The sequence below is a fragment of the Strongylocentrotus purpuratus genome, unplaced genomic scaffold (genome assembly GCF_000002235.5).
Source record: "Strongylocentrotus purpuratus isolate Spur 01 unplaced genomic scaffold, Spur_5.0 spur5_scaffold_11, whole genome shotgun sequence".
NCBI classification, from domain to species: Eukaryota; Metazoa; Echinodermata; class Echinoidea; order Camarodonta; family Strongylocentrotidae; genus Strongylocentrotus; species Strongylocentrotus purpuratus.
In genome coordinates, this window is record NW_022145596.1 from 11846843 (window position 1) to 11872174 (window position 25332).

The 25332-nt window shown below is 36.2% G+C and overlaps 1 protein-coding gene across 8 annotated transcripts in view; it reads right to left on the reverse strand.

Moving 5' to 3' along the window:
• Positions 1–837: 837 nt before the first annotated feature.
• The window catches only part of LOC577084 (neurobeachin), a 77624-nt gene continuing 53129 nt past the window's right edge, over positions 838–25332 (reverse strand). Inside the window, exons 25-38 of one of the 8 annotated variants that reach the window (XM_030980649.1) lie at positions 24163–24346; positions 23364–23524; positions 21245–21280; positions 17695–17802; positions 16930–17097; positions 15591–15801; positions 14493–14674; positions 13277–13643; positions 11422–11823; positions 10639–10874; positions 9560–9726; positions 8645–8766; positions 7682–7828; positions 838–1102 (exon numbers count right to left, since the gene is read on the reverse strand). In XM_030980649.1, the coding sequence (XP_030836509.1) occupies positions 903–1102; positions 7682–7828; positions 8645–8766; positions 9560–9726; positions 10639–10874; positions 11422–11823; positions 13277–13643; positions 14493–14674; positions 15591–15801; positions 16930–17097; positions 17695–17802; positions 21245–21280; positions 23364–23524; positions 24163–24346 (2691 nt within the window). In that variant the 3' untranslated portion in view covers positions 838–902. Of the gene's footprint in view, positions 1103–7681; positions 7829–8644; positions 8767–9559; positions 9727–10638; positions 10875–11421; positions 11824–13276; positions 13644–14492; positions 14675–15590; positions 15802–16929; positions 17098–17694; positions 17803–21244; positions 21284–23363; positions 23525–24162; positions 24350–25332 lie in introns of all 8 variants that reach the window. The other 7 variants (XM_030980654.1, XM_030980650.1, XM_030980651.1 and 4 more) reach the window with 7 other exon arrangements.

Here is a 25332-nt window from a genome sequence, read left to right on the forward strand (position 1 = left end):
CTTTTAATGATGGTATGAGGGCGTTGCGGATAGTTCCTAAATGTCCCGCTCCCTGTGATCGATGGGTCGGTACCCCCCAGCTGCCAAGATGAGGATTCTATGATCGTTTGATAAGGGGAAGGAAATTGATCATGCCCCCGTAATCGGAAAACAGACCGTAACTGTCTATAGGTTGAATGTTCAAGTTTACCGTAACTATCTGGACATTTGAAAAATATGACAAGAAGGGGGGAGTTCAGTGTACTTGTGCAGCAGATAGTACAGCACCTTTCCTGATTCCAATCCCCAAATTTGGAAAAGATTTGCAAGAACACATTGTCTGAATGATGATTTTTTTTTTAAAGGAAGAAGAGGAAACATTCCTTCCATTTAAAAAACAATAATTGCATATTTTCTTACCTTTTCTAATCCTTCAAACTAGTGATACTTTCATTTTTACTGATGCAAAAATTCATGTAGCTCTAAATTTGAGAGAATTCATACATATGAAGAAACTATTTTTCAGCTGCAAGTGATATGATATATATATGTACTCAACAAAATATGCATGATGTATTACTTCACAAAAATAATACACAAAAACACAACTACCAATGAAACACCACATGCACAGGAGATGCCGATTTTTTCCTTTATGGTAAAATGCCTGATAAAGCAGCAGCCACAAAATATCTAGCCAACAAAATTTTTGCAAAAGTCTCAACACCAATATGTTAGTATTCTTTCCATTTGAAATCACTTAAATCTCATGAAACATCACTGTTTTTTTTTTTTTTCATCTCTCTTTCTTTATCTTTCGTATTTTCTTTCTTTCTTTCTTTCTTTCTTTCTCAACGTGTGCCAAAAAACAAAGAATAATAGAAATTGTCAGGCCTTATTTTTTTCTTCTTTCTTAACATTTGTCACAATACAATGCACAACAAACACCAGAAAACCAAGACAGGCATGCAAGTTTTCTTTCCTACCTTTGGGTCCGATTCCTTGAAGCTGGCATCATCCTCATCCACCTCAAAGTACATCTCAGCCGAAGTGATGGACAGCGTTCCCTTGGTGACGACGCATGGTGCAATCATTTGAGCAGAGGTGGTGTAAACTACAGGACCTAATGACAAGAAAGAGTAAGATTTTGTTTCCCTCTTTCATTTTGAGTACCAACCATAAAATAATGATATAATGCACTACCTACATTTGTATCTAGTTATACTATTCAGAGGTGCCTGAGTTATTTATTATGCCAGCTTGAACCTGGCAGAATTTATTGCAAGTGGGTACCCATTTATCAAACCTGGGTTGAAAGTGGCAAGTGTAGATTAGTGTCTTGCCAAGGGCCATTAATAGTGCTTTGGCAGGGATTTGAACCCAACACCTTGTGAGCATGGTCTAATGGTTTGGTCTCCTTGAGTAAACTACCTGTATATATATACAGCTATTCAAAGTTCAGCCACATACTACAGAATATCTAGCATTTAAATTTAAACAAGAATCAAAATACAGACTGTGGCTCTAAAAACAAAGGCACTAACTTGTGATAAGGCTAACAGAAAGTGGCGTAAATATTCATAAATGAATGATACACGCCAATAAAAACTAAAACAACATTACATCATAAATATCTATGAAAATAGTGGTAAAAGGAAAATGAATACAGTTGCAAAGTTATCATACATGTACACATACACTTTACCAAAATAGGTATAAAGAAATGCCACATTAAATGGCCTCAACAGATGTAAAGAGCAGCTAAAAGAGTTTTCAGTAAATGAGAGTTAAGAAATGAAACACAGGAGTCAAGAGAAATTAATGGAGGTGCTAATGAATATGCATCTAATAACAAAATAAAAATAATCTATTTTATTATTAATATTACTACTACTACTACTGCTACAACTGACTACTAGTATGCGTTTGTATAATAAAAAAATAACTTCAATAACAGGAATAACAGTAATGATAATAAGAAGAAGAAGAAAAAGAAAAGGAAGAAGAAAGAGAAGAAGAGAAAGAAGAAAGAGAAGAAGAGGAAGAAGAAGGAGAAGAAGAAGAAGAAGAATAGGCATGAAAAGGAGGAAAAGAAGACAAATTATATGGATAACAAAAAGATTTTGTAACTACTTCAGAAACCTAACTAGTACCTCTACCATGACAACATTGTTGGATTTACATATATGTTGAAATAAATCTTCCAAACACTACTCGTTCAACTTCTAATAAGATTGATTTTACTCAGGTGCCAACATTCATCATCTTAAGAGTAATGAAGAATTGAACACTTTAAAGAGGATATTACAAATTACTACTTGTTATATGCGAGGGAGATACATATCTGGCGATGATGTCTGCTTATTTAGATACCATTTCAAAATTCCTTCCCCTTTTTCAGAAACACTTTCTTGCTTTTTCTTCTTAGGCACTATTCTCCCACTTTTCTGCCCCAATTTCCTTCTAAACTTCCTACATATTGGACATATGCCCTAATTGTTGCTTCCTCTGTGCTGAAATAGCCCACAATGACAACAGAACAACGTAAGTTGCAGAACGGAGTCGCGTCATTTTCAACCACTTTGTTAAAATGCGGACAAGGCCGGGAATAGATAAGGTATTTTCAAGGAAATTGTCTATCAATCAATAATTGTGACGATGGTAATTTATATTCAAAGTATTACTGGTAAAGGTAATCTAAATGTACCAGCTAAGCCAAAACGTCTTGTACAAGGACAAATTTCTTTTAAATCTGACTCTTATGTAATTTCTTATAAGAAGAACGAGAGTTAAGTAGATTTTACTTTCATAACAGATATTCAAAATTCAGATATGCATGATTTCAAGAATAACAAGCTGTTAAAATTCATTTTATTGATGGGAAAATTCCATCTCGGATTTTCTGAGATGATGCCAATTCCCTATCAGCTTTTAAATGCACACTTGACCTCTGGATGGAAATCACCGATTAAGGAATAACGCCTATTTGCAACTAGGCTTCCCGTGTTCAAGATGGCGATGATAATAGCAGGATCCTCGCACATGTTCCGTAATGTCAGGACAAATTTGAGAAATCAAATTAGGGCCATAGACATGGGTACACATCAAGTTTTCAAAGTCAACCCAATTAACTTGGCGGCAGAATGGGCCATCTTTTGAAGATCAGAATGCCAAATTCTTATGACGTGCATGACAGATAAAGCCTTTTCCGCATTTTCCCACTTGCATTTGACCGTTTATTCCCCAGGGGCCAGTTTCTTGAAAAAGTTGTAAGCCCAAGTTCACGGACATCAAATGGAAATGCCTTTAATTCTTTAACATGCATATCTATGGGATGTCCGCGAACTTGGACTTATAATGGTTTGTAGAAACTGGTCTAAGATTCCAAACTTACATCTTTTTAAAGTACAAGGGCCCCTCATTGTTTCTTAAGTTTCTAAAGTGTCTCCCTCTTAAAGCCCCTGTACAGATTTGGTAAGCATCAATATGCATTTTGTTGATTTTTTTCTTCTTCTTCCTTTTTTTTTACTTGGCTAATCTTACAAATTGGCAGCACTTGAAAGTGATTGTATGTGCCAGTATCTTAACTGGAAGGTGGGAGAAGGATATCAAAGTAATAAGGAAGTATTTCTAAATGTAATGGATACTTCTTCAGAGAATTGAAAGTCAAAGTGCAATGACCTATGCACACTCTGAAGATGAATGCAACTAAATTGTCAAGATTATCAAACAATCTTTCAACAAAAAAAGTCCCTGTCAAGTTTTATTTATTCGAGCAAGAATGATATGGACTACTTGTGCAAACTTCATGAAGCTGAGAGCAATAGGACAAATACGGACACATTGTGAATTAGCCCATCATGTAACAGCAAATAACATGGGACACTGTCAGGAATTATTTGATTCTAACTTTTGTACTATATGTCATAAAGGGTCTGCCTTGTATAGTCTTGTACTATTCATAATTCAACCCTTGATCATGATTGGTCAATGAAAGGGAATACTTTTGTAGTATCAACCAATTACAACCAGACTGATCCGCATTTACGGCAAAAACCTTTATCCTGGGGGGTGTTTCACAAAGATCCTAAGTCGAACTGAACTCTAAGTTGGACTTAAAAATTATGGAGAGCCATTTGTAGCCTAAAAATAAAAAATATTCATTAGTGAAAATTCAAGTATTTTAGACTTTTCATAAATTTCACATCAACAACATGAAATCTCCTTGATAATAGAAAATACGAATGATTTAAATCAACATTTTATGCCTTTTAAAATGACTTTGAAAAATATTTTCATAGATGCTAATGGCTTTTCATAATTGTTCAGTCCAACTTAGTTATAAGATCAACTTAGGATCTTTGTGAAACACTTCCCTGATCAGCTAGTGATAGAGATCTAGTTAACTTGAATTTCAGTTTAATAGAGAGTACTGTATCTTTATCTACATCAAAGACTTACTATAGAAATAAGAATGTTAAGTGCCTAACATTAATTTTGTAATACATGTTTACCTAATGAAAGTAATAAAGCTTTTATACATGTAGGCAAGCTAAACAATACAATAAAACTGAAAATCAAACTGATAATGTAACCAAGCAGTTGAATGCATACAAAACCAGTGAAAGAAGAATTCAAGGATCTTGGAAAACGCAATATGTAAAACGAAAGAAAGAGAGCATCAGTTTTCCAGGTATCAAACTGTATCACATGATATAACATTATAAATTCAAATGACAAATCATACAGAAAGTTATATGTTTCTTTCAAACTATGCGCAAAAATTACCTGACTAGATAAACAGAGGACTGGGGGAAATATCCCAACAATAAAAAGCCATAGAATTCACTGAACAATCAGGATCAATGTTGGTTATGATACAATGCTAATTGATGTAATTATGTACAAGTGATGGAGAAATAATGCAGACACACAATCAAGCAAAAAGCCTTCCAGACAATAAAAAGACAAAACCTTTGTCAAGGCATTATACAGAAGCACCTAAAGAGATCATGTTGAACATAAAAACACAGCTAAAACTGAGAGAAAAACTTTGCCACATGGAACTCTCATAAATTGGTCATAATGGCTAGTTTTCAAGTTGAAAATAAAAAACTAAAAATTGAAAGAAAAAAACTTACAATTAAAAACCTAAAATCGCAAGAAAAAAGCTTATGTACAAAAATTTGTCTGGTTTTACGGTTATCATAAGTTTACAGGGCAGAAATAAGAAAGCCTAGTCTCCTTCAAAGACTCAGTGTGAATAAAGATACTAGTCTCCTGCACAACTTTTGTTTATTCACACCAGGAGAGGACAGGCATATAGGTACACAGCAACTCTTCTGGCAAATAGTCAATAATGCAGTTATGCAGATATCAGTTATGAAAAAGTAGCAACACAAGCATTAAAATGTACATGTAGTATTAATGCAAAAGATTCTGCTAAATGAGCAAGGTACATGTAAACAGCAAAGTCTCCTCCACCCACTAAGAATGAAAGCAGAGAATAGTCTCTTGAACAGACCAAGAATGACAGCAGATCGAGTCTCCTGCATACATAAACACTCAGTATAAAGGGAGACATTAGTCTCTTGAACAGTCTCAGAGTGGAAACAGATACTAGTCTTGTGTAAGGACTCAGAAAGAAAAAGAGACTAGTTTCTTGAACAGACTCAGAATGAAAGCAGAGACTAGTCTTGTACATAGACTCAGAAAGAAAGCATGGACTATTCTCTTGAACAGACTCAGAATGAAAGCAGAGACTAGTCACTTGAGCAGACTCAGAAAGAAAGCAGAGACAAGTCTCTTGAACAGACTCAGAATGAAAGCAGAGACTAGTCTTTTACATAGACTATTCTCTTGAACAGACTCAGATGAAAGCAATGACTAGTCTCTTGAGAAGACTCAGAAAGAAAGCAATGACTATTCTCTTGAACAGACTCAGAATGAAAGCAATGACTAGTCTCTTGAGCAGACTCAGAAAGAAAGCAATGACTAGTCTTTTGAGCAGACTCAGAATGAAAGCAATGACTAGATTCTTGAGCAGACTCAGAATGAAAGCAGGGATTAGTCTCTTGAACAGACTCAGAAAGAAAGCAATGACTAGTCTCTTGAGCAAACTCAGAATGAAAGCAATGACTAGTCTCTTGAGCAGACTCAGAATGAAAGCAATGACTAGTCTCTTGAGCAGACTCAGAATGAAAGCAGAGACTAGTCTCTTGAGCAGATTCAGAAAGAAAGCAATGACTAGTCTCTTGAGCAGGCTCAGAATGAAAGCAGGGATTAGTCTCTTGAACAGACTCAGAATGAAAGCAGGGATTAGTCTCTTGAACAGACTCAGAAAGAAAGCAATGACTAGTCTCTTGAGCAGACTCAGAAAGAAGCAGAGACTAATCCTTCTTTAACAGACTCAGAAAGAAAGCAGAGACTAGTTTCTTGAGCAGATTCAGAAAGAAAGCAATGACTAGTCTCTTGAGCAGACTCAGAAAGAAGCAGAGACTAATCCTTCTTTAACAGACTCAGAAAGAAAGCAGAGACTAGTTTCTTGAGCAGATTCAGAAAGAAAGCAATGACTTGTCTCTTGAGCAGACTCAGAAAGAAGCAGAGACTGATCCCTCTTGAACAGACTCAGAAAGAAAGTTGATGCATGGAGTAGTCTCCTTTCCAACTGTGCACACTCATACTAAGAGAGGGCGACAAACACGACATAATTCCATTAATTCACCTTCTGCCAATTTGATACTGATTGAGTGCTTGCAATCATGCATCATGCCAAGTAATACAGGACGACCTGCAGGTGCTGGAGACCACACAAGGTCAAAATGATGGAGTGCCGTAATAAAAAATAAAAAAACAAAAATATATTGGAAACAGGAAAAATAAGAAAATTTGTGTTGATGATATTTGTAGATGGTTCGAAAATTCATGCAGCTATTGTAAATAGTTAGTTTCAACTTGCTGCCTTTAATTCAGTGTAATATTTGAGGGTTGAGGCATTAAAGGGGAAAGTACAATAAAAGTAGCAACATCTAAATACCCTAGAGATTTTATTCTTAAAACAAACTCTTTAGATGTGCACAGTATACTAACTGTAAAGAGAGTATAAAAGTGACTTCATATTATACCAATATAAAAGTACAAAATATAAGAGCCCTTTGGATGAAATACACCTTGGTAATCTTGATAAAATATTTGAACTACTGGGTGATTGTGTATGTGAATAGTTGGGTTCAAATCTCTTGGGGAGGAATAATGATTAATACAGAAGTATGAAAGTGGTTTCATATCATCGACCTCATAATACCTCAACTATCCAAGCACATGACACATATCAAGAACGGATCTTATACACTCTTGCATTTAAACCAAAAGAATCAGAGGAAGAGAGAGGAAAAAGAGAGGAGTGAGAATTCCATAGAGAAATGAATGATGTTGTTGCTTTACCATAAAAATGAGATTATGTAAGATTAACATATGATTGTGGCACAGGATAGCATGAATGAAATAAAAGACAATGTGAATGGAATAGAAAATGTATGAATAGAATGGATGATAGTATGAAAGGAATGAAAAAGAGTGTAAAACAGAATAAAAAGTGAGAGTATGAAAGGATGGAAGATGAGCAAATATAAACAGGAAATAAGAAAACTGAAGGGGGATATCAAATTGGATGTTGATGTGCTTTGAATGGGAAGAGACAAACCTTCGAGCTCGTTCTCCAGTTCTGCATCCTCTTGTATGCTTGTCTCATCCTCTTCAGCAGCATCAGAAGCTTGTGAGCCACGCTGCTTAGATGCTATCTGGGCATGGAGGGCTTGCTTGGCCTTCTCTACTACATCTTCAGGTTCACCTATAGGAATGGATATTCTTTTCTATTTATATGTATCCTCAATACTTGTAAACATATACATTTCAGCTTTTTAGCTGCAGTATTTGCATCTTTGTACTCTTATGTTTTTTTAAAAATAAAACCTTGAATTGAATTGAATTGAATTAAATAAAAATTGAATTGAATTGATACCATACAGAAAGAATTTGATTCTATTACATTTGATTTCTGTTTGTAGTATTCTCAACTAAATATCAAGAGTAGTATAGGAAGAGGCCTTTCTCATAGGTCATACAACACTTGGTATTGTTGCCCTATAAAACCTTGAATTGAATTGAATTGAATTGAATTAAATTAAAATTGAATTGAATTGATACCATACAGAAAGAATTTGATTCTATTTCATTTGATTTCTGTTTGTAGTATTCTCAACTAAATATCAAGAGTAGTATAGGAAGAGGCCTTTCTTATAGGTCATACAACACTTGGTATTGTTGCCCTACATAGTGGCTAAAATGCCACTTTCAAATTGACATAGCAAATTACCACTTTTGGTATGACATTTTTGTATGATCTCACTTGATTTGTGCCCCTCTGATTGGCCAGAATGGCTTGCCTGTACATCTTAAACCTTTCAAACCCTAATGTAAAGAGATATATGAAAAGATGAATACCTCCTACTTCAACGCAACAAAGTTAAAGGCCACTTCAGCCATGCCTTTTTGGCAGATTTTTTTTGTCTACGCCCCTCTGGTTGATCAAGCTTGTCCTTAAATGCAAAAAAAATTAGCAAAAACATTTAGTACAGAGAAATATTCAAAGAATTGTGGTTCATACCATGCTCGATGGCTGCTTTCAGAGTCGCTTCTGTGTGTGAGGATCCAAATGGGTCACGCACCAGACGGCGATGACGTCTCGTATTATCCTCCCACATATCCAAGCGGAAATACTCCCTTGGCCTGTACAAGGGAAAGAAACAAAATTTGTTTTGAATGTTTCCATCTATAACCGTAATACGGTAGGCTATTTTTTTTTAATCATGATTATCACGGTTCATTTGATAAGAATGTCACGTAAGAAATATCAACAAGTTAACATGTGACATGAATAAACAAATCCTTGATACGGGTCATAGGCCAACGGCAAGAAATTACTCTCTGGAAATCCATTATCGATATCTGTAAAGTTGTAAATAATAAAGCTATTCGCAATCTTGTCAGTAAATGGAGTCCAACTACCCTCCCCATCTCCTCCCCATTTCTGTTTTCTGCAAAGTTGCAAAGTTGGGGAGATTTATCCTTTGCCGGTCCATTGGTTCTTACCCTAACATCCCCCTAAACTCAAAATGTTCTAGAACCACCAAGTGCAAAGGACTGTTTAATTTGACTTCCATATTAACCTTCTTCCATTTTTCCTCATGTTCCGGGCTTGTTTGTCAAGATGTTGGGCATCTTCTTGATGCAATGACTGGCTAAGATGCGATCCTATCTCTATAAACTAAATTGGGATTGGCATTACCCACCCTCTTCAAACTGTTCTTGTGACAAACCCTAGGTACAGGACTGTAGTCTTACCCCTCATACATGTTTCCCCATGCTCCATACTTGTTGGTGAGGATGTGTAGTGTCTTCTAGATGCACTGAAAGACTGAGATGCAGCCCGCCTCTTATAAAAAAATTGACTGGCATCTCCCCTCCCCTTTTGAACTATTCTATAACACCCAAGGTAAAAAATACTTGATTTCAATCTTACCCTTCTGTCAATTTCCCCCATGCACCATGCTTGTTGGTGAGGATATTGAGGGTCTTCTGGATGAGCTGACTGGCCAGGATATGGTCCCGCCTCTTAGCGGCGGTGATCAGGTGATCACACATCTTCTCCTCCTCTCGACAGTCCATTGACGTCTGAGCGCATAACGACTGAAAGAGGACAGATTAGTGTTCAAAAGGCAGAATTATTAAAACTGGGGTATTCCAGGTCCCATACAAATTAGTTTGCTTCTAGTAATTGACAACTTCTTAGTTGTCTACCTACACACGTTGACATTCAATGCCCAGGAACCTTTCAGGAACATGTTAAAACGGTTTTATTTACTCAGAGTTACTACTTAAATATATATATATTTTTTTTTTTTTTGTATGGCGCCTTCAGTAAGTTATTAGATAAGTGGGCTTTTATAAGTATTTATTATCATTACCATTAAGAAGACCATTACAACACGAAATAAGAATGCAAGCACATTTATGATTAAGGTCTATTTTTCTTTACATCTGTAAAGGGTAGCTACCAAAACCAAGTGTTGATATTTACATCTACTTGAGGCGCTAATTGCAACAGTCTGTAACTTTAAAATTCTTGACTTGGACACCCTCACACATACAGACACATTACATGGTTGGAGGCTTTTTCATTTTCTCCTTTTGCTGGTTTGTTTTTATTTAAACAGGGTATTCAGCATGTTCTGGTAACCAATCCTCAAGGCGCAAATTGCAACAGTCTGTAACTTTAAAATTCTTGCCTGGAAACACCCTCACACAGATACATTACACTGCTGGAGGCTTTTTCATCTGTTCGTTTGCTAGATCGTTTTTTATTTGCCAGGGTATTCAGCATGCTCAGGTAACCCATCCAAGCCCTCTTCTTACAAAGAGATGCGATTGATTCAAATCAATTGCAAGTCCTCTGATCAATCGCAACTTTGCAATCTCCTATCTCTTATGTACATAGTTGCGATTGATATCAGTCGCAAATAAGTTACGATTAATATCAACTCTTTGTAACCCTGGAGATTCTTCAAGCCATCATTTTTTCACCCACAGCCTCAGGCTCACCTCAAACTCTGCATGCTTCTGAACATCCTCCGCCCTGTGCCTACTGAGGATGAACTCCGCCTCATTGGCCACACGCAGGAGGTGTTCCCTCGTCAGGCCAGAGTAAAGCCTGCCCTCGTTGACCAGCTCTATGAAGGCCAGGCCAGCGTGCTTTTGAATGGAGTTCTGCCACTCCTGAGAGCACAGCATCATGACAAGCTCAATGACGGAGTTGGATGACTTCATGGTTATCAGCCCTGGAAGAGCAGGAGAGTGAATACCAATAGATAGGTTTAGGTGTTACACAATTATAATGTTCTTCAGAAGGAATATTTTCTGGACCCCACACAAAACCACAGAATAGCTGACAAGGATTATTTTCTGACTCTCACTAATCTGTTAATTATGATTGATATTGACATATTTAGATTGCAAGAACATTGCTAGTTTTCCTTCGTAAGACACACAAGAGAATTTTCGAAGTTGATATGTGCTATGTTTAATCAAGTTAAACAAAGAATTACAGCTTAAATCTGGATCTTGAGTGTTTCAATGTTGCCTGCACGTATATGCATTTCTTGAAACTGCCCGTCCGTTGTCAATGCACTATAGTATTCGTTGTAGGGTCTACCATTATAATGTTATCCTTACGATGACTACAGTAGGATTCTGCATAGAAAAATAGCGCATGTTTCATATTGTTCAGAAGAATGTAAAAATGAGGGCAATATTGCAACATCTTCCAGTGAGTAATTGGCCATTTTTACAAAATCTCCAGTTGCTAATGGGTTAAACAAGCCATACCTTCAATCAGAAGCTCCTGACCGTGGCTTCCAAGCAGTGTCTTGGACAAGAAGGGAGCGAAGTCTAGGAAGATCTCTCTTAGGAGTGGAGCAGCCGTCTCCAAGGCCTTGGTCAATCTCTCTTCAACAGTGCCTTCCGATGCCCCAGCCACCAGCTTCTTCTCTGCCAGGGAAGGGGCCATCGACCCTTCAGCCATGCCCGACAGATCCAGGGGTGGGGGCCGGTAGAGCCCAGACTTCTCCTGGACTTCTGCTGGTAGAGGGGTGTTGGTGTATTGGACAGTGGGGGTTTCACCGGGTGGTACAGGGGCATCGAGACCGGCGGTACCTGTGCCCTGGGCACCAGGTGGTTGTTCACCATTCTTGGTTCCTGTCCATGGCCAAGTGTGAATTGGTCGCTTTTCTGGAGGGTTATGAATGAGACCATTAATACTCAAATCCTATAACAATATGCTTCACACTTGAAACCCTAGTATTATGGTAAGATCAGTAACTTTTTCTCAAGAGAAATGTTAAGCTTCCAAACATAAATTACAAGCTTGAAAAATTCAACCAATATATTTAGCAAATACAAGTAAGAGCCAAAAGAGAACAATATATTCAAATTTGTTTGTTCTCAGGTATACAGATTTTTGTTGGAATTAAAAAAGAAATGTGTTCCAAATCAAAAAGAAAAATCTCATTTATTTAAGCCTGTACAAACTTCCTGCCACAGATTTGTGATCCTATGGTGTTTAACCTCTAATTTACTTCAAAATTCAAAGAGCAAATTTGTATTTCAATCAGAAATTATCAGTCGCATAATTAATTCTGATAGTGCCATAGACAAAAAAGCCATGAATAAACCTTAATTGTATAACAAATTTTTGGTAATGGAAGAGCTAAGCCTGCAGAGATTATGGACTAACAAACCAAAACATAATGCATTGTGCACACACATAAATTATATACGGTAGGGTACAGTCAGTGATAATATCAACAACAAACCAGGCTACGTAAACATGAAGGAAAACATTCAGGCTATAAAAGTTAAACATATGATAAGAGCAATATTTTTTGTTTAATCACTGCAAAGTCCATTAGAAAATGTATGTACAGTATAAGCACATTTACAAAACAGGATGAAAATGATGTCATATTGGAATACTGATTGCCTTTTTATAGGGAAAGTGATATACTGCACAGATACATGAATATTAAATACAGATAAGCTGTTTAACCTTCTAAGCGGAGTGAGCATAATCAATTTAGTGCAAAACAAAGGTAACAATGAGACTGTTTTAGGAATATGCATCTCAAATTATATATCACAAGAGCATATATATTCATAAAACTTGAATAATAACTTTCTTTAAACTCATCTTTCTTGATTGGACATCATCAGTGGGAAAAATAAATTTCAGATTGTCAGTTTCATTTGTTTCAAACAATACAGCCTAAATAAACCAAGTTTGGATCCACTGTACATGTGTGTATGAATCGCCACCATCTCTCATATTTCTATAAAACTCATTTTACCACAATCGCAAGTAAATATTAGGAAGTGCTCTAAACTGTATAACCGACATTGCGGTGATAACCAAGACAGACATATTCATTTTTAGGCACAAGTATATAATTGCAAAAATATTAATAAAATATCAAATATAAATATAATTGCAAAAATATTAATAAAATATCAAATCTAAATATAATTGCAAAAATATTAATAAAATATCAAAACATGAATATAATTGCAAAAATATTAATAAAATATAAAAATATGAATATAATTGCAAAAATATTAATAAAATATCAAAATATGAATATAAATAAAAAAGGAGCAGGGGTTAGGAATCACACCTGCATGCACTCACCATCCGACTCACCAACTTTCTCTGACGCCATGACGATGGAGGATATCGACGATGTACCCTTCGGAGGAGGCATCGCTCCTTCAGCCCCGCCCTCCTCCGTCGACTCCCCGGCCTCGCCCTTGTTGACTGCGGTTGGGGATGCGGTATCCTTGGTGGGCGGAGTAGGGGCCTTGGTCTCCTCCTCCTCGTCTCCTTCTAGGGAGCCATTTTCCAAGGAGACCTCCTGCAGCTCATCTCCGTCCTTGCCTGACATGTCCTCGGTGACGGTGGGGATGATGTCGCTGGTGGAGAGGGTCTTCTTGACATCGAGGCCATTCTCGATGGTGTCCTTCAACTTGCCTTCATCTTCGTCATTGATCTCCTTCTCCTGTCAAATAAAATAAAGATTCCTACAGTTAGACTTTTTCTTTTTTTCTAAGGACACTGATTCTAATTTATTCCACAGCCTCATCAGAGTATGAGTTTTCTATGACTCAAAAAATGTAATATTTATTCCAATGTGCATAGAGATGGTGTCAAATATCAAATCTTCTTTAAATATATGTACATGTAAGATTTCTCAATTTTTAAGAAATTTCTCAACTTTATATACTGGTATATCAAGCTACATAATGGTTCAGATCATATCCAATCATTCAGATGTGTGCAAGTATGATTTATATATTTCTAATTTTATAATTTATATATATATATATATATTAAAAGAAGATTCAATATTTGACACAATCTAATGCTAGAGGTGTCATGGTCTAATAGATGTGTCACTGGGCTGTGGATTACACGGATCACAGTTAGAATCCGACCGCAGTTCGAGTCCCACCGCAGCACTAACTTCCTTAGGCAAGACATTAATCTACATTTGTCACACTCGACCCACGTGATGTGAACGAGTACACGGCAGGAATTATTTTCATGAAATGCTAGAGCACAGTTATGGTAGCCATGATTAAGCCAGGGTAATAACTGTGCAGTGCCAGGAGTATCAAGTCTATTAATATTAGCATTATCATTATCAGTGTCATTATTAATTTAGATTGTACTTCCTTAATGAGCCAGAATGTTCATATTAATTTGATTGTGACTTGACTTGGTGAGGGGGTGGGGACTCAATATTCAGGGCAAAGTATCCTCAACCCTTATCTTTTGTGTGTGTGTGTGTGTGTCTGTCTGTCCGTCTGTTTACTGCCCAAGACTTGATAATATTCTTGATACTGACCTTGTCTGTCTTCTCCTCCTCCTGCTCAGCGCTGCTGCCATCCTGAGATGAAGGATCTTCTCTCATCCTGTTATCCTCCTCTTCCTCTTCTTCTTCTTCCTCCTCATCTACTTGTTCCATCGCTCCCTCTTTCTCTGCAGGTACCCTGGTCGCCTCCTTGTTATTCATAGTGGGAGTAACTGCTGTGTAAACAGAGGGGTATGAAAATACAACTACATGATATTGTCTGTTTGGAATCAGAAGGCGTTAACTCATATACATTAACAGACGATGTGCATAATTAAAAACACATGGATGTATGAATAGGTCTGCTGGTCAGCTCTCCTGGGGGGCGTTTCAGAGAACTTGTCATCAGTGACAAATGACAGTTTTTTAATAAGCTACTGCAATCCTTGCTTCTGATTGGTTATCAGCAGATTTGTGATTGATTTTTGTCATTTGTCATTGAAAAAAGGCTTTGTGAAACGGGTCCCTGGAGTTTCTTAATCAAAGATCAAGCCCAAACCATCAGTAATTATATCTGTTTGATACATGCATCTCCCAGACAAAACACAAACACATCCAGGGAGATAATGTTACTTTAATAAAAGACTAACAATTAAAGAAGTACATTGTAGATGGACAAAGTGCTTTAAAAATTGTGAAATAATGAAAGAATCATAAAGATATGAAGATATACATTTATGCAGATAGATTTATAGACATATACAGATGATCAGGGGTGGGAGGAGAGAGAAATAGAGGATATTTAGAGTTTAATAAATAAAAATATGACAGGAACAAACGATTGAAGAACAGAATCATGGTCTTGGATATACGTATACATGTATGATAGGTACTTGTCAGCACTTCTCTTATCTCTTTGAAAACAAAATTGATCAATGCCTGGGAGGGGTGTATCAGAAATAATGTTCATATTATATATATTCTTGGGAGCCTACAAAAACAAGCTATGCTTTCCAGTAGGTTCATGTTTCATTTCATAATTTTGAATTTACTTTGTCAAATCTCTTTTTTATTGTCCAAACAATTGATATATGAAATGGAATAAATTTGAATCAATCAATCAAACAAATATATAAAATGAGGCAAACATACCATTATGCTTGATTTGCTCCTCTGCCGTCCTCTGAGCTCCATCATGTTCCTGGGAGGCAGCACCAAGGGGCTCCTTCCTGACTCCATGTGCATCCTCCTGGTTGACGGAAACTTGGGCTCCTGCAGGAGCACCGGTCGGAGCCACGTGCTCCTTGGATCCCTCCTGCACCTGTCTCCTGCCCTGTGCCGTCTGGGAGGCCCTGTTGTCCATCTGAAGGAAAGGGTGGAGGAAGGTTTCTTTTAAAGCCCCACTGCACTACTTATAACTACTTGCGCCCTCTATTGTGGTGCTGTCGTCCCGGCTTCATTTCGTGTAAGGATATTGCTTCACTTAATGGCTGCTGGGACAACAGCACCACTGCGCCTAGAAACAATGTATTAGGCGCGTTATAAATGTGATTTATTATTATTATTATTATATAGCAAACAATGCATAATCGGTGCCTGTTGGTCCCCCATGATCCCCTTTTTCTTATGCTAATTGCGAGCTGATTTGATAAGATAACCACCTGTCAGTGACTTTGCAGGGTGGTCCAATCCCCCAGGCCAAACTAGTACAGACAGGCTTTAACCCAATGAATGCTAATAAGCCTGATGTTATCTGTTTAATGAGGGACCAAAAGGCTACCATCTTTTTTCAGAGGTAAAAAACAATATCTTATTTTGCATTTGAGGTTTTAAAAAATTATTTAACCTTGCTCTATACAAGTATACTATGAAATAGAATAAAGAAACATAAAATAGCAAATATCATTTTAAGCTCATATCAATGCTATTATTAAAAAAATTTACTGCAAACATTTGGTTTAAAGTAAATTAGGCCAGTGAATGGAAAAAAATCTTGATTTTTTATCTGACTAGCATGACCTTTACTCTGATTTCTAATTGACGCACAATATGAAGGAAAGGAATGAAAATATATCATTCTTTTGCAAGCATCAGTCATAAATCTGTTACCAAGAAGTCATATATGAAGATCTGTGCAAAAAAGCACATTGCATTCCACATATTTTGCCTGTCCATAGCTTCATAAACCAAAAGCTTTACCACGCCACTGCCATACTCTTTAATCTAGGAAGGCAGGTATAGAGTGGTGAAGTGTGACGTCACCAAAAAACTTTTTTTAGAATTCCTCCTCAAGTTTTACTTCATTTTCTGAAAGAGCATAACAAATAATGCCCAACAAATAATGCCCAAATGTCGAAAATTAATTGAATATGTTAAGCATTAGCTAAGATATGACCATTTGAATAAATAGATTTCCTATAGGAACTGTTATGTTCTCTAGTTCATAACATTACGAACCACTATATTACAACCACTTCTTGGTTCAACTTACTTCTTGTTCGATGTCCTGAGCAGAGACCTGAGACTTCTGGATGGAATTTTGTCGGGAGAGGGATGGAGAGTTGTCTGAGTCGAGGATGTCACGGTAACGGGCCACCATCAGGACCGAGATGAAGTAAACGATAGCCAGGGCCAAGAACTGGGCCTGCTTGCTCTCCTCCTGACCGAAAAGAGGAGCAAGGATTAATCAGGGGGAAACTAAATTTAAGGACTGTATGGGGGTAGGGTGCACACAGCATTTCCATAATCAAACGTGATGTGGATTTAATTTAATTTAAAATATTTTGAATGGACATTACATTCAGTACAAGACTGTTTTACATTGGTCCTGTAAAAGCAAACTAGATATCTGTCAATGACTGCTCTTATCCTGTGGATATCAATGATCATCATCACCAGTATCATTCTTATTTCATGATTATCATCATCATTTTCATCAGCATTATTATCGTTACCATCATCATCATCATCATCATCATCATCACCAGCATTATTATCATTTCATCATTATCATCATCATCATCATCACCTTCATTACTATCACCATCTACATCATCATCATCATCAGCATCATCAAGAGCATCATTATCATCATCAGCAGCAGCATCATCACCATCGTCACTATCATTATCAATATCATGATCATGATCATCATCATTGTTGTTGTTGTCATTGTCGTCATAACCATCATCACCACCATCACCACTACCACCACCACCACCAACAACAACAACAACAACAACAACAAGATGCTTACCACATCTCTGTAGACGACTGCTCTAAGCCTATGGATATCCATGTCTTGAAGCAGTCTCTCCAGATCTCGTACGGGAGACATTGGACTCGCAAGGTTCTCCACAATGTTCTAAAAGGTGGGAAGAAATAAAGTAATCAAAAAAGAGAAGGTTATTTTACATCAGTGTACAAAGAACGATTTTTACTCCATTGAATGGTAATCTATGAGAATCAAGTTTTCCACAACCATGATTTTTTTTGTCTTCCTCCAGAACACTTAAGGAAAAAACTTGATCTGACAATCTCCATAATGTTCACAAAGGCAATGTTAACAGATGAGTTGTTTGATTTGTTGTCACTGTTTCAAACATAGATTCAAACAATTACATGCATTACCATTGATCATTTTAAAATCACCTATTTCTTCCATCATAATATTCCATTTTTAAAAGGAGCTGAATGAATGATTAACTGTAATCCCCCTAAGAGTGAAATTGTAGGTCACTTTCTTTCTCTTTCAGATTGTTTTGTTACACTCAATGTCTTGGTTTATGCAAACTTTAGTTCCATCCAAGTATACACAAAGTCACACAAAATATATAAGCAGAGAAAAACCTGCACCTATGTTTAGTTACCCGGTACACTTAAAAGAGATATACATGTATTATCAGAATTCCACATACCGGTAAATGCTCTTTACCCTTTCAGGAAAAGAACTATTACTTGAACCTCATCTGATTATTGGAAAATGAAATTAATCATATTAGACTAGCATTTCACACAAAATAAGGAGTTGTTTTGGTTAACAAATGAATTTGAAAATGAAGTTTAACTAGCTAAAATAAAGAACATCTCTTTTTTCCCTCACAAGTAAATCAAGCAAGGATTTGTTAGTGTAGATCCATGTTTGAGATACAACTAATCCCTATCTTAAATTAAAGTTTTAATAGAAATTGAACACTAAGACCACATTGTACAAGGGGGATTTTCATAGTCGATAGTTTGAAGGAAAAAAATAGTATTTGATTCTGTGTAGCCTTTTCTAAAACTTTCACAAATCTGTTTCTGTTATTTTTCCTGTTCAACTCAGACCTACTTTCCATACTAAAAGGGTTAATTCCTCTTTGATCCCATCCTACAGCTGACCATACATGTACATGGAGCTAGAGCTTCATGTAATGGGATCCAGAACTTCAAGAACTTTTTTTCTTTTTTCTAGAACTTTTTCAAAGAAAGAATTATGCCAGTCATGCAAGAGAAGGAGAAAGATCCCTGGCAACAGAAGGAAAAACCAGACACACCAGTTAACACAATTTTCCCCTTGCATGCCAGTCAGGGGACACATTCTTAGCATTTCAGGAGGGTCACTGCAAACACATTTAACACTGAAATGTACCTGTAGATTACAAATTGTTACTTCTAACATTTTAAAGGCTCGTGTTGGGTAAAAAAGTTACATTGAATTACCCTCTTCCATGTTTAGTACATGAATATTGACAAGCCTCAACATCAATGTTCATGTGAGATAAACACAATTACATATATATATGAATGTGATTTTCAATGAAAAAATTGCATTTGTATATGGATTTGTACATTTGTGCAAAATGGATGAAAATTACATGAATTACTTGTAAGAGCGAAAGAAAATGAATTACACTGAAAAGGCATTCAGCATGATCTGATGAGACACTTCTCTTTTGTGTTTGACTCTTATTCATTTTTATTCCAATATTAGAAGCTTGCTTGAGACTTTGATTACACACAACAGATTTTTGTTAATAAGTAAAAGTTCTTATCAACTGTGACATACATTTACACCTACACAGTAAATGTAAAACACTTTCCTCAATGCCAAATACCCTAAACTAAACGTTATAGATTGGGAAGAACAGCCTTATTAATGAGTGCTTTGGCATTACCAGCTAATTGGAATGCAATTGTCTATGTGTTATAATAATTTCAATAGTAAGTCACACCCTACCACCACTAAACTTCCAAAAGAGTTAGTCAAGAGCTGGTTCCTAAGTCTATGAAATGTTGTACTACACCTAGGATTGAGGCAGCAGCATTACACTATCCTCTCATATATATTCATGACCAAGAGAGGTTAAAGAAAAAAAAAGAAAAAAGTTAGTTTAAGGCAGAGATATGTGCAAGAAGTAATCTATGAAAATGATATTGAATATATAAGGTTTTACAGTCTACTAGTATGGAACAGAAGAAGAAATTCATTCCCTTTTTAACATTTTGTGTTCACAGTACATTACTAATAATAATGTTTGGAAATACTATGTATACCAACCCGATCTTGAAAATAAAAATAATATATACACATACACTTTTATACTGTGTAAGACAATGAATTATTATTGTTGCGTACGGTGAAATTGATAGGTGACTTCCATATACAATTGCTGTGCAGTATTTGATTTTATATTTTCATTCATTTTTTTATTTGTTAAGAAAAATATTTTTTAACATTTTGAAGTTGGGATAGTGGAGGTGAGAAGATTTCTTTTAAAATAATATTTCAAATAAAGAGGGAAAAAGTGTACTTAATTGAGGGATGAAGTAGAGCAAAGTATAGAGACACAAACAAATCACAAGTATTTCAGTCACATTTTACAGGTCCCTTCACCTTTTTGAAATCAGAAAGAAAGTGTATGTGTACTGCTAACTGATGAAAGGTATCAAAATACATTGAATATCTTTCTTTACCTCATAAAAGAGTCTGAAACTTTCCATAAACAAGCTCTTAAAAAGAAGGCATTGGTTTTTGTATGATACAGAGTGCTTTATGGAAATGAAATAGTGATTGTGAAGTGACAGTGATGATTGCTTTTTATAAGATGTTACAGTAGGAGAAAAAATTGTTGACATGACATGCAAAGCTCCTGATTGCATTGTATAATGACGAAGCCATTTGTATCAAACTCTTGTTTCCCACTTTGGGGGAATTTCTGAACAAGCAATGGACTGATGTAGTCAATGTTTTGGGACACATATAAAATGTCTAAAGATCATAAAATGCCAAACAATTTTGCAGTCTAAAGATTAATTTCTTCCAGCAAATAAAGACTGAATAAAGTTCAAGTCATTTGACTTATAAATCAGGCTGTCTAAGAAACCTGCCTATTCTTATAATCATACATGTAAATGTATCTGTTCAATTTTTTTAAAATTTTTTTTTAGGGGGGGGGGGGGGTTATTAAAAGGGGGTATTAAAAAGGGGGGATGCAAACAAGTCAACACTTAATAGTGGACCTGCTCCATGAAATCAAAATTCAAAGAGGGAGAGAGAGAGAAAAGGAATATCAAATGGGGGTTCACAAATTGACAAGATATTACAAGGTATATCTGATTAAATCTGAACAATTATATAAAAAACAAAAAGTGTTATGGTGTAGATACGCAGATGACATATTTTTGAAAGTGGTTGCCATTTTGAAGAGGGGGGTACACTGGGAGAAAGTGGTGGACAGCGTTCATGTGGCACAACGAAAGAAACATCTTCGTTTGAGTAAATGCAGAGAAGGATAAAAATCTATAAAATAAATCATGCACTGTACCTTCAGAAAACCGGGGAGCCTGATATTAGTGGCGGCCTGCTAAACATTGGGTGTGAACAGGATGATATTAACCAATCAGAAGTGAGCTTTTGTTTTGATAATGAGAACCAAAGCTGACATTAACCAATCACAGATGACCTTGTATGGACCAGCGAATGGAATGACAGAATGGGTGTATGTGGTATTATAACCATAACAGATCTTTTTTTTTTTAATTATAAAATTATTCAAAAATTGGCCCACAAGGAAAGGAGCAGGGGTAGGGTTATAGAGCGATATAAATGTGACCCCATGACTCAAATCAATACACAGAGCTTTATTTAGGAGCATGGGGCTTATGAGGGGTATAGATTTTTATTTAAGCTCAATGGGAAAAGGCGGGATACATAATTGTCTACTGTGCAAAAATTTGAGTTGCTTTAAAATTTCAGGACTTCTTTATAAAGCATTTAAAAACACAGTTAAATAATAAAAAATAGAGTACCTAATCCCTTACCAAGTTTACAACACTTATGTAGGAATATCCATATAAGAATATGATTCCTTTTATTTTTGCAGATTTATATGTTGAAATCAAAATTTATTTTGATATACAAAACATATAAATAATCACAACAAAATACCTTGATATGATAGTGAAGAATACTTGCATATATACTTCTCCCACTTTGTGTTATGTAAATTTCACTTTGTTTATTCTTTCTATCAATAAAAAATATATTTCCACTTTTTATTTAAAGTTAAAGATCACATACTACAATACATTTCCCTCATTTTCATTATAAAGAGATGTTACAAGTTGCCATGTATAAGTGAACTGTATTCTTCAAACAGATGCTCTGTTGGAAATGCATACAAAAACAAAAGAAATGCATACAAAGCATTTACCTAAGTTTAAAGTAACTAATAATATGAATGAATTCCCAAAGTACCAACAATTCATAGTTATGATGAGCTTCTTACCCAATCAATCAATTATACTTATATAGCTATTTGGATTATAAATGGTTGTAAAATTGAACTAATTTCCCACCATGCATCATGCTCTGCAATCAGCCAGTACTTTCTCATCACCAAAGCAGCCCCTCTTGCAAATACTGTGCGCACCATCACTTGCTCACAATGTACCACTAAAGTGCCGGTCCCATTTCCCGATAATGACTATGGTATTTTCTTTTAACATTATGAATACAATCGAGTCGGTCATATTTGCATTAATCTCTGACTACGAGGAATTTCAATTTCTTCTGAATTTCTTTGAGTATGGAATAAAGCTTTTATTTACACTGAAGAGAATTACTCTGTTAGAGGGTGACTCAGGTTTGTATTTTGTGATATGGTAGGTTAATCCGCTGAATAACTTGGGCTTGTATCTATGGGAAATATATGTCATACCAAAATTGAAATAATATGGAACTGATAAAAATTGCCATGGACACATACAAATCTTCCATGCACATACATCTTCCAGTAGATGCATATGATCAAGATCAAACATGCTATAACATGATAAAGCTAAATGTTTATGATGATGGTGAACTCATGAACAAATTGGTCAGGGTATATGTTAAAACATAATGGCATGGTATTCTGTGACTCAATTAGATTGAATGATACAACGGATATTATGATCAATTGCATAGTACAAACAAAATAAACAAGTGAAGTTCAGAGAGTACATGAAGATGGTATGTTTACTTGGGATCAGAGTACAGAGAACAGAAAGTAAGGGGGAGGGAGAGAGAGGTAGCGGAGGAGAGAGGGGGAAGAGGAGCGGGAAGAGATGGGGAGAGAAAGATAGACACACAGAAACGTATTATAAAATGGAACGTGAGTGGTATGGGAACTACCCCCACACCCTGGGTCTAAGAGAGAGAGGGTGGGAAGAGAGAGAGAGAGAGAAAGGGGGAGAGAGAGAGAGAAAAAGGGAGATAGAGAGAGAGAGAGAGAGAGAGAGAAAGGGAGAGAGAGAGAGAGAGAGAAAGGGGAGAGAGGGAGAGAGGGAGAGAGGGTTGAAGGGATACCAGGGGTAGGGTAGAAAAGGATGATTGGGGGGGGGGAGGGGTATTACATGAGGGGGGGGGTATGATATGAGTGGTACATGGGTGTAATTTCTCACCCTAGGGGATGGTTGTGTTGCCTGGATGAGTGTATGTATACTGCCTGTGGGCGTGCTAGGCTCAGCCGGAGCAGGCTTGTTGAGACTTACTGTACTGGACGAAGGAGAGGGATGCATCCGGAAGCGGCACTCCAGAACATTGCGAATCGCACAGAAGCAGGCTGAAAAAGGAGAGTGATAAGGGGATATCTTTGCAAATATTCTTTTAAGGTATTGTATAGTAGTCATTGCCTTTTAGACAGACATAAATGAGCAGATAAACCAAGTATAACTAAGATGAGCACCAGTCACAAAAGTTCCTGGGTGGAACCATGTGCAAATACAGCAGGCTCAAATATCAAAGGCACATGCACTTGGTGAATAGATACCCACAGTCTTTGTCAGACATTACATGATTTACATGATTAATCTAAATAAATAAATTCCTTGTATTTTCATTGGTTTTAATTTTAACATCATTCTGGATCAGACACATTAAGGTTGCAAGTAGAAGGAAAGAAATAACCCTAGCTTCTAATCTACATGTACTATCATATATGAAGTATCTATATTGGGATTGTTTAATACTTTACTTATAAGTGATGGCCTCAAGGTTCATTGGATAAACATGAATCAATGATTAAATACTGCAAACATCTAATTCCCATACATATCAAATTAGCAACATCATTTCTTTCTTTCTCTGAAGATGCAAAAGTGCTTTATTCAGACCTTCACATATTGTATTGATGAGTTTGTTAACCATCATCTTTTATACCACGGAACTGAATACACACAAAAAAAGATCACAGAGGCTTACTGAGTCGCAGACATTGCCTGAGGATGCCTCCTCTAGCAACACTCTTCTCTGCTTCCAGCTCTCCAAAGTTCTGGTTGCTAGCAAAGACCAAGACGTCGACCAGGTTCATAATGCGGTTGATGAAGGAGATGCCGACGTCGAGAGGCAGGTTCTGGGTTGGTTCGGCTATATCAGGGTCTTGTTGCTGCTTGATAGGATCAAGACAAAGAGAGTGTGATTATTTCTGTGTCAGTACAGCTAGGGCTTGCCTGACATAGCAACGACCAATATAACCCAGCTACTGCTGGTTTTTCAGTAGGCCCATTCCTTACGTGAAAGATAGTACAAGAGAGCTTTATATCAGTCTATCAGGATATCCTACCAAGACAAAGTGAGTGTGATTATTTCTGTGTCAGTACAGCTAAGCATGCCTGTCATAGCAACAACCAATGTAATCTAGCTACTGCTGGTTTGTCAGATTCCTTACTTGAAATATTGTAAATAATGATTTATGTCAGCATATCAAGATACCTCACCAAGTAACAGTACAATTAGGGTAAGCATTACAGTCAGGGTTATTTCTGTTGTGATGTGTTCTTCATTTACTCTGTTTTTACATTGTTTATTCATAGGCATGCAGACAATCTGTCACTGACTCCTGTTAAAGCCATGTGATTAATGTTATAATGATTTATGTCATTACTATACAGAATATAAATATTTAAAAATATAAACAATTCATGCAAAACTCAACTTGTAATAAACATTTTCTTGAAAAAGTCATGCAATAAACATTATTGTATGTTATGCATGTTCATGAAAAAAAGCTAACATATTATAAATCTAGTTTCTAGTGAAAACAACTATAAAAGTAAAACAATTTGTTAACTAAAACAAAATATGAAAATAAAGGTTGCCTCATAATGCATTTACATATCATTATTAGTTATCCATTCTCTAAAAGATTTGAAGAAACAAAAACTGCCCCAGTCCGACTCTCTTACAAACATTGATACAACAGATAAATTAAAGTCTGCCCTTAGCATGCACTTATTCCAAATGTTAAACAGATAAAAGGAACTCAGTTGCCTATTCTCTTCTCTTTCTTCTCAAATGCATAGGAAAATGTTGTATGCACTTAACAAGAATGTTTAATTATTATTATTTTAATTTCTAATTTGCTGTATTATT